This window comes from Periplaneta americana, chromosome 17, assembly GCF_040183065.1.
Source record: "Periplaneta americana isolate PAMFEO1 chromosome 17, P.americana_PAMFEO1_priV1, whole genome shotgun sequence".
In the NCBI taxonomy this organism is placed as follows: Eukaryota; Metazoa; Arthropoda; class Insecta; order Blattodea; family Blattidae; genus Periplaneta; species Periplaneta americana.
The window spans coordinates 50,087,005-50,101,692 of NC_091133.1; the positions used below are offsets into that span (position 1 = coordinate 50,087,005).

At 34.3% G+C, this 14,688-nt stretch overlaps 1 protein-coding gene across 1 annotated transcript in view; it reads right to left on the reverse strand.

Annotated features, from left to right (window-relative positions):
• Window positions 1–14,688, reverse strand: part of LOC138693077 (leucine-rich PPR motif-containing protein, mitochondrial-like) — a 55,940-nt gene that overhangs the window by 11,770 nt on the left and 29,482 nt on the right. The window contains exons 8-10 of the mRNA XM_069816662.1: window positions 13,018–13,230; window positions 8,954–9,174; window positions 5,177–5,356 (exon numbers count right to left, since the gene is read on the reverse strand). Of these exons, the coding sequence (XP_069672763.1) occupies window positions 5,177–5,356; window positions 8,954–9,174; window positions 13,018–13,230 (614 nt within the window). The remainder of the gene's footprint in view (window positions 1–5,176; window positions 5,357–8,953; window positions 9,175–13,017; window positions 13,231–14,688) is intronic.

Here is a 14,688-nt window from a genome sequence, read left to right on the forward strand (position 1 = left end):
TGTTATTGCTGTTGTAATTTGGCAGAATATCAAAATATAAAGATGTTTGATCAGTATTTCCTATTTAACCAGGCATACACTTCTTTTCAATTCGTAATCTTATAATAAAACTTCGAAAATACATCACTTTTTCTTCATAACCTACAGGTAATTTCTGGGTTTTTGAGATGTGTCAATGAAGAGAAAAACAATTATACTTCATGAACAATTACATTGACTGCTAACTTACTTCACATTAAAATCAGTCACTTATATTTCACGAGAGATTTCATCAGACTTAATCCATATAATTTCGGCAGTCATCAGCACACACTCTGATGTTGCTTCACAAAGTATCATTTAATATAACTTCTAATACACTACTCAACAGCTAATTTTTTACCTAAACGAAAATGTGATCATACATGATTTTTATACGCTAAATTCGAATATACCACCAAAAAATCTTTATGGGACTCCATCATTTAGTTACAAGTTTTATATATAAATGAAAACAAATACAAAAACCAGACAATTTCGTGCACATTACTTAGTCTCAAAAACTGCCACCGATTGCTGAAAAAATAATTTTGTCGGTAAGGGCTTATATATTGTTCTATGAATAAGTGCTAAGGTCGAAAACCCCTGATAAATATAGTCAAGGTTTACTGGAAGAGGAGGACGAGAATAATGGTATCTGAGCAGTCATTCAACCCCTAGCTCAGTATCCTATCTTTTCAGTCAAGCAGTTGTTAAGGAAGTGTGATTGAGTTAACAAGCGCGAGTTTTGTCTAGTAAACTATTTTATTGTGGTGCTATGTCAAGGCTTGCCAACTTTCGTTAGTAAAAAATTAGGGACACAAACGTTACTGACAATTTTATTGCACTAATTATTTCCACCTATCAATCCACATATTCAACTCTTATAACAGTACATGTACATTTTAACAACCACATTTCATATGTAAAAAAATTACAAAAACTTGCCAAAATGACCACAAAACAAGTTGAACAGTATAAATTCCTTATAAAAGAAATGTTAACCGTTTGGAAACAGGAATCATCTTACTGATGTAATTAATAATCTAATATGAATGTAACATGAACTAACCTAACCTACCTACACAAAAGATTTCAGCCATTCTTCTTGGAAAACACAGATGTTTAAGTGATTTATCACCAGAGCCATGAGATCTTATCACACGTGAAGGGCTGCGGTATTATAAAGTCTTTATTGTTGTCCTCGTTTATATCTAATCTAATCTAATCCAATCTATATCTGTTGTCAGGGCCGCCGACAGAATTTATGGGCCCCTATGCAATACTGTACTCTGACCCCCATTGAAAAAAGTAACAATTACAAGTTACCAGTTATTCTAACCATAATAATTATTTGCAAAATAAATAAAAGATAACACCATACACAGATACGAACTTGTTGTTGTCTAGTGCCTTGCATTTGGCAATGAAGCCATTAGCAGTCGTGCTTTCCAATACTTTTGAACTGTAGTTTCTTCTGATCTTAATGCTTCACAGGTCTTCACGTGGTCTTCATTCATTTCTGCTGGATCATTACACAGGACACATAAGGGTGAAGCTGAGATACCTATTCTGTAGAGATGACTTGCTAGACAGTCATGATTTGTCAATAGTCTGAAGGTTGCAAGTGCTGTTTTCCTTGGTCTCTGGGGGATTATATCTGGGTTGGAAAGTAGTGTAATCCATTTTTTGTCTTTAGCATTTGATTCTATTTCTTGTAGGTATGAATAAGAAAATTTTGTTGTGATCAAGCGTTTTATTGAGGAATATGAGAAATTAAATTTAGACTTTTGTTTTATTGTTGTGCCTTTCTTTGCAAGTGTGTCTGCGGTTTCATTCCCCATGACTCCACAGTGTGCTGGAATCCACTGGAGACAGAAAATCTTATTAACTTTTTGGAGTTGTGTTAACATTTTGTAGCATTCTCTTATTTTTGTTGACTTCTTTGTAGCATTTGAACATATTCCCTGAATTGCAGCTTTAGAATCTGAAAGAATTACTGTCTTGTTATATTTAAGGGAAGATTTAATAATTGTCGGAGAGCAATGTGTACGTGTAACTCCAGCTCCAGTAAGGTTTTCTGTGGTTGATCCATCAGTGTATATGTGTAGCCATTCTTCTGTAGGGTATCTAGTATTGATCGTTTCCAGTGCTAGAAGTTTTTGTATTTCTTTTGGTGTGTCTGATTTACTTATTTCCTCTGTTGATACGAACTTAAAAATATACACTTTTATTACGATGAAAACTTTTAGCAAAATTTCACATTAGCGCAATATATTATATTCATAAAACATTATTCTTAAATACCTGTATTTTTTAACTTGCAGTGCAACATCAACAAACAACTCTCCTTGACTTTATTGATGCAAAATCATCAATTATGTCACAAAAATTTAAAGACCTAGCAAGATCGCTCTCCAGACTAAGGAGGCCAGGACTCAGTTGTTCTTGACACATTGTTTATCTGAATACAATTTTTATTTCCTTCATTTTGCTGAAGGATATTTCAACATCAGCAACTGTCACAGGAATTGTATCGAATATTCTAATGGTTATACAAATATATGGAAATAAAGTATCCAGTTTTAATTCCCTCAGACTATTTAGGAGATTCATAGGTTTCAGTGGGGTTGGCCCTAAATTAGAGGCATGAATTGATTTTAAATATTTCGGCTCATCACTGTTCTCTTTGTTAATATCTTCATAATATTTTTCACGCAGTCTAGCACCCATATTAATATCTTACAATTTTTCTGTCTCTCCTTGTGCTTCTCAGCTCCCGACTTATGCCTGTACTTGTCCATTGTGCAGTTAAACTATAACCAGTAACACTAATGAACAGAATTTACTAGACAAACGACAACGAAAAGACGAAAGTTTCGACACAAAACTTATAATGTACTGAAAAAGAAACGTGTCCTACGACTTCGGTTTGAGAGAGTCAACTAGCTTATTGTGATGGGCCAGCAGTGGTTTGGTAGTTAAAAAGGACAAGCCAATAAATAATCGATCATGTTCAGTACAGGTGACGGGAACGTAGTTCAGGCAAATGCCGGGGCACTCAATTGTCGTGTCGGTGAATGTTCATGCGGGAAACTGATATTCTATTACATAAAAGTCAAATATTTACATATGAAGTGGTAATTTGTATCAATTCTACTACTGTTGAGTTAATACATCAAATTTATGTAACAAATATTCTTATAAAATTGTATAGTACCCGTATGTATTTACGAATAATTATTCATGATAATAAAAAGTAATCGGACTCAATCTGATGGCCCTTATTGCTCACAGGCCCATATGCACTCGCCCCCTTTGCCCTCCCTTCTCGGCAGCCCTGTCTGTCGTAGATGTGGTCGTATAAATCTTTGTTTTTTTTTTTTTTTTTTTTTTTCTGTTGAAACCAATGAATGACACATCAAGTGGAACAAAGTGGACATAATACTGAATGGCGCCAAACTAAAGTCAAAGTGCATAAGATGAGCACAGAGAATAGATGATTCAATCTGTGATTAAGCCTGCCCTAACTTGTGTATTATGATCATTGCATCCGGCACTCTGTTGACACATCAACGAAAATTAAATTTCTGCCTTGAACATGCGTACTAGAGTCATTTCTCCATTTCGTAAGTATGTCTGTACGAGAAGGAAAGAAAATCAGCTATAAATGTCTAATATGCCATGAAATCGTAACTTTAGGTACATGAGCAAATTATTTCGGGATGTGGGATGTAATGGTTGAAATCGGGACTGTACCAGTAAAAACAGGATGGTTGGCAAGCTTAGCTATGTCTGAATTAATTTTTAACGAATTTCAACACGCATAAAAGCAAATGATGATAGTGGTAAAGGTTCACAGTAAGTAAACATGCAACATCATGCCAAGTTTTAAATTTCGTAGATGTGTGAACTATCCGAATAATATCTGTTACACATTTTGTGGAAAATTCACTCCAAAAGAAAAACATTACACTTATTATTACAAAAGCTTACAAACAATACTCTGGCTGTCTGTTAGGTGACCCCTAAGATAATTGTTGTTCTTGCTTTGTTGTTCTATCCAAGTGGCAGAAAGGAAAGAAGAGACTTTTGGAATTCCAATGATTTGGCGAGAACCTAAAGATTACGTGACCGATTGCTAACACTAAGTAGATACAATGAGTCAATTGAGGCTGAAGTGTCCACACCTCTAGATTAATTGAATCGGGGATTGCAGAAACAGCACGTCACTATATTGACATGTGTTGTTTTTGAAATCCCCGATTCAATTCTATTATCCTTTATAAGATGATCATCTCTGTGTGTCTCTCTTATGTGACAGCCATTTCTCACTTCTTGAGACAATAACAACATATCTGTATAAACTAGAAGTTCTAATTAAATTTTGTGCATAGTTAATATGCACCAAAAGTTATCTACTGTTCAATTTGGTTCTTTTAATTTTAAAACTATTTCAGAAACAAATAATATATTTTTAGACAGCCATTCCTAAAACTAGATCTTTTAATACTAGGGACGAGTGTTAAAAACTATTATATAGTAGCATGCAAAAAGTAGTTTTTATACTGACTTTCAATTGTATGCGCCAATTGTCAATTGCTTCCCACCAGATGTCACATAGAAGAAATTGCAACAATCAATAAATTGGTTCAAACAATAACAGGCCTACTTTTAAATGTTATTGTTTTTGGTAAAAAAAAAAAAGGTACACAAATTAAATCAACTGCTTCAACAACTATTTCATTGATATAAAAAATCAGAAGACACTCAGGTTTGCAGTTGAATGCTCAACCACTGAGCTATACCACCATGCTTGTAATGTGATAAAAGTTCCAATATGACTATTACAAGGAGAGAGGATACAGCAATGGAGAAGTCAGGAGAATTGCTTCTATACCAGCACAAACAAATGGCTGCCTAAAAATAATGTATGCTACAGTTAAAATGACCTTTTTTTTTTCGCACAATGTGTGCAGGCTTAGTGGAGACTAAGCCTGCAACCTCGTTTCACAGACATCCCTATTCACGAAATAAAGTGCCATTTTTAACACCTGTATCGTAAATCATTTCTTTCTTAAAAAGTAATTGAGAATACGTATTTTATTCTACAGAAATATAATTAGTACATACTATGAACTTGCATTAGTAAACATACAGGATGGGGGATTTGAACACTGATGTATTCAGAAGGAGGAACAGTAAAATCTGCGTTCACAAGGTCATCTACTACAGATTTCATTTGAACCACCTCCTCTGAGGCCATTCTGCTCTGTAAGTGACCCATTATGAAGTCTGCAGCAAAAGAAGAAATACGTAAATTTGCAGATTGGAATTCCTGAAACAAAAGAAATATTGGTGAAACAAATATAAATGACTCCTAAATAAATACTTTCATGATTCAAATTTTGGTATTTTAGTCTTGTAACATTTACATCAGTAAATGAAAGAAATTTAGCGAAGCTATAATGGGATGCTTGCTTGCTTACTTACAGATGTGGACAAATTATTATTATTACCGTAAAATGGAGTGAATAGGATCAGTGGGGGTGAATAGGATCAAAACTTTATTCTTGGTTATAAAGTTTGTTATAAACTGTACTTGAGCGGGATCACAGTCATTGGTTACTATTATTGTTCTAGTAAGCAATGACTGTCTTCCCTCTCAATTACAGTTTATAACAAACTTTATAACCGAGAATAAAGTTTTGATCCTATTCACCCCCACTGATCCTATTCACTCCATTTTACGGTACTAAATTAATTATATGTGCAATGAAGCTGTATTTATCGGTAGAAATAATGAACAAAAATGTATTTTGCATAAATATAATTAACAGAAAATTGAGTCTTGAGGTTATTAATATTTTATGAACATTCCCTTATTTTTTATTAATTAACACGTTGATTTTGTCAGGGATGCTGGACACCAAAGTTTGACACTTTCTTTGAATATCAGCATCATTTAGCCAGATATCAGACAGTGCTTAAATGAGTCCATGTTTTGTTGTAAACCTCTTTTTGTTCACTTTATTCTTCAGTATAGATCACAGATTTTCAATTTCGTTCATGTCCGGTCTTCTTGCAGGCCATGGGAGAATACCTTCTGCAGTATATAATTAAAACACCAGTAGTACCAACATGGTCATAAAAAAATATACTTAACCATTGGAAAAATATACCAGAAGATGTAAACAATCATATTTACAACAACAGAGACTCTGTGAATTATACTGATAGTTGATATGACGCATTATATTATGTTTCCAAGAAAAAGTTTTAGTCTAATAATTTGTCCACGTCTGTACTTACAAATGGCTTTTAAGGAACCCAGAGGTTCATTGCCGCCCTCACATAAGTCCGCTGTCAGTCCCTATTCTGTGCAAGATTAATCCAGTCTCTATCATCATAACCCACCTCCCTCAGATCCATTTTAATATTATTCTCCCATCTATTTCTCGGCCTCCCCAAAGCCTCCCAACTAACACTCTATATGCATTTCTGGATTCACCTACACATGCTGCATGCCCTGCCCATCTCAAACGTCTGGATTTAATGTTCTTAATTATGTCAGATGAGGAATAAAATGCATGCAGTTCTGCGTTGTGTAACTTCCTTCATTCTCCTGTAACTTCATCCCTCTTAGCCCCAAATATTTTCCTAAGAACCTTATTCTCAAACACCCTTACCTCTGTTCCTCTCTCAAAGTGAGAGTCCAGGTTTCACAACCATACAGAACAACCAGTAATGTAACTGTTTTATAAATTCTAACTTTCAGATTTTTTGACAGCAGCGATGCTAGAAAGAAAAATAGTTATTTGCTCATATTGTCAATTGGTCTTTTTGTTTCCTGAATATAATACTACTGGTCTTCTTCATATGGGGTTATATCACGCCTATTGTTCACATATCACCATTTACTGAAACTGATAAAATCTGAAGACCCATATCTTGAAATCCTGCATGAAATCATACTTCTTATGCTGGCATGTCACTCAGAACATGGCGAAAGCTTAAATATTGATTGAACATGGAGCATGTGAATAAGGGTGCTCAAGTAGTGGTGAGGTGTGATTTGAAGACCTGTGATTTTGTTGCTGTGATAGGTTTGTCAATGATTCCGACTGTGACTACACTGCCGAGAAATCGCCATCTCTGCCCAATATATGACTCACAGTGATGACAACTGATGAATGTATAAGTGACAGCTCCAGTATCCAGACAACTGCAAATCTGAAGAACTTAAAGAACAACATAACTGGGATCTAATTAATTTTCGTCCCACTCAAAGGTTGAAATTGGCAACTCTTTGACACTGAATCTATGACTCGCTGTATTCTTTCATGAATGATTCACTTGATCATTTGTAAAAATTCTTGGATGAATCTTAGGTGCCCACACATCATGATAACAGCTCAGAGTATGCTTTGTACACACGCCACACTGAGTGAAAAACATAAACAACTGTCGGCTCATGTTGAGAAACATGGATATTCCTCGTGGTTAGTTAAGAAGTAAGTAAATAGAAATGCTACTGAGTTCTAGACGACATGGAAATTTACAGACAAAAAACAGAGCTCCACAATTGCCAAGAATCATCTGAACACAAAAATCACACTGTGACAAAATCGTTAGTATCTATCACAGCAATTTTTATGGAGCTGTGACGGAAAAACACTGTCACACCCCACCTCTACCAACCTCTATGCTCAATACGAATGTGCACTAAGGTGAATGAAAAGTTTTTAAGAGTTTTACTGTAAGACCTGTAAACTATTATACAATCAGCTAAATCCATGTAAGCATGGCATTGTTCTGAAACCCCAGATGAACTGAACTCTATGGACACACTGTATACCCACAGCATAAACATAAACACATGTAAATACACACACATGTATGTGGCCATACACACACAAAAAGTAACAAAGAGGAGAAACAGCTGTTATAGCTAAAATTCACAAAATCGGACAAAATGAGATACACTTCACAGATATTTTAAATTATGTATTTATTTAGTTTACCTTTTTCTGTACATTATTGTTAATGTGTAGATCAGTGTTACATAACTGGCTACGATTATTTGAAACATAATTTTATTTTATTCTACAATCTGTATCATACTGTCCACAAAAATGTTAGTTATGTGCTCCTCATTAACTTTTTCTAACAACATGAAAGAGTGTATGATATTATTTTATTTTAGTCCTATACTATTTTAGATGACGTAACTCTCTCAATATTAAGTCAATTGGTTATATCTGTAGAGAAAAAAATGAGAATTGTGGGAGAATCACACTCAGCTTATTAAAAGTTAGATTTAAAGACCTTAATTTTTAACATTTATCATATCTCAGTGTTCAAATTGTTATACAAGGATTTTTACGCTACATATTACAACTCAATCCTAAAATTATCGTATCTCAGTGTTCAAATTGTTATACAAGGATTTTTACGCTATATATTACAACTCAATCCTAAAATTATCGTATCTCAGTGTTCAAATTGTTATACACGGATTTTTACGCTATATATTACAACTCAATCCTAAAATTCACTGCAAATATTAAATGAACATCGAGAATAATGTTTAATAAATATATTTAAATGTCATAGAACTGACAAAAGACAACAAATTTGAAACTGGATAGCTGTATTTTTTTCCTCCCTATTTCTGCCACAAGATCTAGTAACACATTTGATACCACCTTTCATCAATATTTTAATATTTCTAGTACAATATTTTATTATCTCCGCAGCCTCATACTTAACATGCCAGCATCATACAATAATGTGCGGTGTGCTTTTAAAACACAATTTTCCCGACCGATTGTTGCTCTGTAGGTTTCATTCTAAGCATCACGTTGTCATGTCTACTTCCTCGATAAGCGTAAAATGAAATTCCTCATCTAATGAATTAATTCAGTGCAAATACCTTCAGAAGAGCACACAGCTGGTCTGGTTCAGTTCTGATTTTCCTGAACATGAGAACAGTCAGCACAAACTGTCCTACCCAGTCACTGGTTTCAGTACCGCGACTGGATGTCATGAACTGAAGTATTTTCACTGTTGATGAAACTTCGTGTGTAGTTACATATCCCAGCATCAGAGGCTGCACCAGTCTGTCCGACTGTAAGTGAGACTTATAAACCTCACCTATTGAAAATAATAACAATATTAATTCACATATCAACATTCTCTGGCAATGGCAATCATATCAGCAGCAGGAATTTAATTACTGAAGTAGGCCTACTTATCAACTGAGAGATTGTAATCTCCTCCTATTCTCTCCAAAAATGTATGAAAAACACATTCCTTTATTTTAAATCAATGAAAAAGTGCTTCAAATGTGCAGGTCCTGAGTTTCAGCACGTAAGCACACATATTTTTGTTACATAGTAGCAGAAAGCTGCTGAAATGGACATAATGTGTCACTAAAGACTGTACAGCCTTGGAAGGATGGAAAGATAGGTGAACAGGTATAGTGTCTCTCAAAAAACCTCTACTTTGGCACACTGAGAGCATTCATAATATTCATAAGTAAAGAGTGAAATGAAACAAATACATTCGTTCATTCATTCATAGTTGTCTGTCCAAGGGCAGGTCTTTCACTACAAACCTAGCATTCTCCAATCTTTCCTATTTTCTGCCTTTCTCTTTGTCTCCACATATGATCCATATAACTTCATGTCATCTATCATTTGATATCTTCCTGAACTCTTCTCCCTTTCATCATTTCTTCCAATGCATCCTTCGGTAGGCAGTTTCTTCTCAGCCAGTGACCCAACCAAGTCCTTTTCCTTTTTCTTATCAGTTCCAGCATCATTCTTCCTTCTCCCACTCTTTTCGACATAGCTTCATTTCTTATTCTGTCTATCCACTTCACATGTTCCATTCTTCTCTATATCCACATTTCAAATGTTTCTAGTAGCTTCTTTTCACTTCGCCGTAATGTCTATGTTTCTGCCACATACAATGCCACACTCCACACAAAGCACTTCACTAATCTCTTCCTTAGTTCTTTTTTCAAGATTCTCCCTTTTTCTATTAAAAGCTTCCTTGGCCATTGCTATCCTCCTTTTGACTTCCTGGTAGCAGCTCATGTTACTGCTTATAGCACAACCCAAGTATTTGAAGCTGTCCACTTGCTCTACTGTCTCATTTAGAATTCGTAAGTTTACTTTCTTCATTTTTCTTCCTATGACCATGCTCTTCGTCTCATTTGCATTTATCTTCATCTCATTCTGCTCACAGCTGTCATTTAGCTCCAGTAGCATATCCTTTAGTATCGTCTCTTCTTCTGCTAACGCCATATCATTAGCAAATCTTATACACTTTATGCTTCTTTCTCCTACTATCACGCCTCTCATGTTCCGAAAATAGTTCTTCACTAAATGCTCCAAGTAGATGTTGAACAGGGTAGATGATAAAGGGCATCTTTGACGTACTCTTCTCCCTATTTCACTTCCTTCTGACATTTCTTCTCCTATCCTGACTTTGACTCGTTCCATATAAAGATTATTGAACAGCCTTCTCTCTTTCCAATCCAAACCAATTTTCTTTAGGATCCCCATCAGTTTATTCCAATCCACTCTGTCAAAAGCCTTTTCTAGGTCAACAAATACTATATGCACTTCTTTATTCTTATCTAGGTATCTTTCACAGACTGTTCATAGCAGTTCAATTGCATCTCTTGTAGCTTTTTCCTTCCTGAAGCCAAACGGTTTTTCCGTATTAGAATATAAACGCCGATTCAGTAATCACAGGAGAATCTTCGCCAAGTTGATATCTGGCTGATAGTTCTGAAGTGATTTACTGCATGGTGTCATCATATCGATTCAGCCACAGCATCCAGTCCTGACTGGAGACCTGATCCTCCGCCTTCCTGTGATGTTGTTCTGCAACCTCCTCAGATCGATGGTATCTATTTGCAACTCATGTGCTTGTATCTGCTGCATCCTTAACTAGAAGAACATATCACAGTCGATTCCATGACTCACCAAGGTCCCATCTGTCCCAGGGAGCTACACTACCTTGGTCACCAACAGTCTGCTTAAAAGCCCCTGCAGCTAGCACATGACTTAATTTTTTTTCAAATTTATATATGCTTCGATAGAAAAATTATAGCAGAAGATAAATTTTTTGTATCGTAATAGCACTATTTGATTCTATACAAGTTTTATAATCCTACCTTAAGATACTAACCATAATAAAAGTGGTATATGTTGCATTTTCAGCATCAATTTTCAGTTTTTATAATTTATATATATTAAAAAAAAAAACCAACACGGTAACTTGTCCCAACCAGGATTTCAAACCGGTACTCATTTCACAGACTTGCTTTATAATGATTTTAATGCAAAATATTTATCAAATGGACAAGTATTGCCACACATGTAAGTTCATAACATACTAGTTTGGAGCTAATGATTAACAGCACTTTATTAACTACCCTGAGGCATTCCCAAATACAATCGTCTACACACGCCTATGCCTCCATTAGATATAAATGTACCTCTAAATGTAAATACAGTAGAGTCTCAGTAGTCTGGCATATATGGAACCAGGTCTTGTTGGATTATAGAGATCTCTCGGATTATTGGATTTACATTGAAAAAACAGAGTTATTTAAATGAAAGTGTGCAATATATTGAAAAAAACGTAAACAATCTGTGTATGTACTGCTAAGAGCACATATTAAAAGAAAAACAATATGTAATTTATAAAGATATATTAAATGAAAAAGACATGAACAGCAATTTATAACCATGATTACAGTAATTTCTTTAAAGTCCACCTTCTACATCAATAGGCCTAACCTGGAAAAATAGATCGTTAATCTTTGTTTCTTTTTTTTGTTTTTAAAGAAGTTTTTAGAGCTTTCTCATGCAGTCTCTTTACAATTAAAATATCAGCTGCTGCTATGTTGTTTTCCTGAGCCCACATGACGCATGTGTTGAACGCACTCACAGCATCACTGTGTCATACAGTATGAATCTGTGACGAAGTTTCTTCTTGTTCTTCATCATCATACATAGTGGAAACGTCTTGGACAATATCATAATCACTCATCAGGTCATCAGATGACAATTTTCGTCTTTGTTTCCACACAGCCAGTCATTTACATCACCAACACTGACAAGCAGCGGCATGAAATGTCACGTGTCCAGAGCTCGTGTCGGACTACTGGACATATCGGACTGGTGAAGTATCGACAATATTAAAAAAAGAAAATGATATCTTTGTTCCAATATATAACAAACACGCACATTTATAAATTACAGCAATAATGCTAAACATGAAACAACAAAGGAAAGAAAAAACCTAGATGGTTTCAAATTGAGGATCTCTAACAGTCCAGTGCCTAAGTTCGAAGCTACTGAAGATATCTATCAGAAGTAGGAAGTATGTTACCCAGAGGCAGAACATCATTAATTTCACAGCCAATAACTATAATTTTTAGCCTTGTAGACTTTGACTTTATTGTACTTCCATTCGAAACATAATCGTCAAAACCAGTTATTCAAGCATGCATCCTCCCTCTGTGAGCCTATGCCAAATCACACACAGAAATGAGTGTTCAGAGGTCACAAATATGCTAAAAATAGGTACTTTGGGAATTGTATGCTTTAAGTCAATTATTTTGTGCTCGGGATGACTGCAACCAATGTGGATTTATTATTAATTTTCATTATTGAGTGTAATTAGTTACCACTGTCAACCCATTTGCAGTGTAAATAAATACATACATACATATATTATTTATTTATCATTATGTTCGTTGTAAGGCAGCATATCTCTCCCCATATCTCAAGTCTGCATCTATAGCTAGGCACATAGAATGAAAGGTAATCTGAAAACATTTAAAAAGTATGCTACATTTTAGGAGTAATGTTCATATGTACACATTCACTGAAAGAACATCCATTACCATATACACAACGTATCTATAAAAAAATAAATATATTATACAATAAATAAAAAATGACATTTACTCACACAGTTTAACAGCACATTCCATATTGCTAGTCTTCAATAATACAGCCAACATGGGACTCAGAATTGTAACAACATTAAGGCCATAATCCTGAAGCTTTCGAATAACCATCTCAGTGTCAATAAGTGAAATATGTGGCAGAATGTAATCTGCCAAAGTATCAAAGTCTGGAGTTACACCAAACTCTTGCATATGTTGCAGAATCTGAAAGATACCTAAACACACAATACATAAAAAAAAATTAGCCTTGAGGAATAATTCATTTTCACACATTTATGTTGCTGAAGGCACTATAAACTCGTACCTGTAAAACTCTGAATAAAAAAAAAAAAATCGTAGCTACATAGACAACAGTACTTCATTTACTTTATAGAATCATATTGATCAGAAAGACAATATTACTGTCCCTTTTCCTTTGTTTTATTTTAATAATAGGTAAAGGTACGTTAATTTTGAAAATTAATTTGTGCTGATATCTTTCAGTCCTAAAGTTTTGTCCAAAGCTTTCAACTCGAGTTATAATTCTGTAGATATTAAATTTTACACAAAGTATATTCATTTATTTCTCAAAGTTCAATAATGTTATTATTCAGGGGTTACTAGGATGAAATGGACAGATTTTCACATAACACTAACACAACACTATCTTTGGATGCTAATAACTTAATATCTGTGGCATGTTTATAGGAATGTGTTGCATGCCAGTCAGTCATGTTTTTCACATGTTAGACCTTAGTGGATCCGTTATGGTCTCATGCCAGCATTTTCGTGGTCTTCCCAAATTTCTCCTTCCTCTTGGTAAATAGGCTTATCTAGCGTGATCCATCTTTTCGACATCCTTTGTTGAACAAAATGAACTATAGAATCTATTTTTAGTTCTTTCCATGTTGCATGTAAATGAAAGAATAAAGACTGATCTATCCAAAAATGATGTTTATTTTATTCATAAAATAAAATTGTACAATGTTTAAACAAGAACCCAAAAACATGTACAGTAATACTTTTCCTAATTTCAGCTACTTGCTACGACTAAACCACAGAAGAAGTAATTGGACGTATTGCAGGTGAAATACGTTAATAAACGCAACTTTTTAAAAAAAAATGCAATCCATTTTGACCTTCTTTCATGTTTTTTATGCCTTCTTTTGCAATCCAACATAATGTACCCTGTTAAAGATCGCAATAATCTCATTTCTGCTGCTTCTATATTTTGTTGAATGTGTTTCATGGTAAGTGTCCACATTTCAGACCCATATTATGTTAACAATGAAATAATTATAACTTTATAAAATATTTAATTGTTTCATGGCGTACATTCACCTCTAATAATTCTTTTGACAAAAGCCTTTGAAACTACAGTGTAATGAGTAGACATCGAATTTTTAGGCACTAAAAATTTCAGTTTTAGGCGCCTAAAATAAGCTCAAAATTTGTAAAATTAGGCTCTATTTTAATGAAAATAGGCATTTTAGGCATTTAGGTATCATATTTCTTTCACTGAAATTTTTAGTTATACACTAAAATACGCACAAAAAAGTATGTTTAAACATTAAAAAAGAATATTATATTATATTTATAAACAGAGCTGCACAAATTTAATATATTGAAACTAATGAAATAATGATTATTGATATCAAGATTACTCATTTTAAGTTATTGAAATTCAGTTCCAT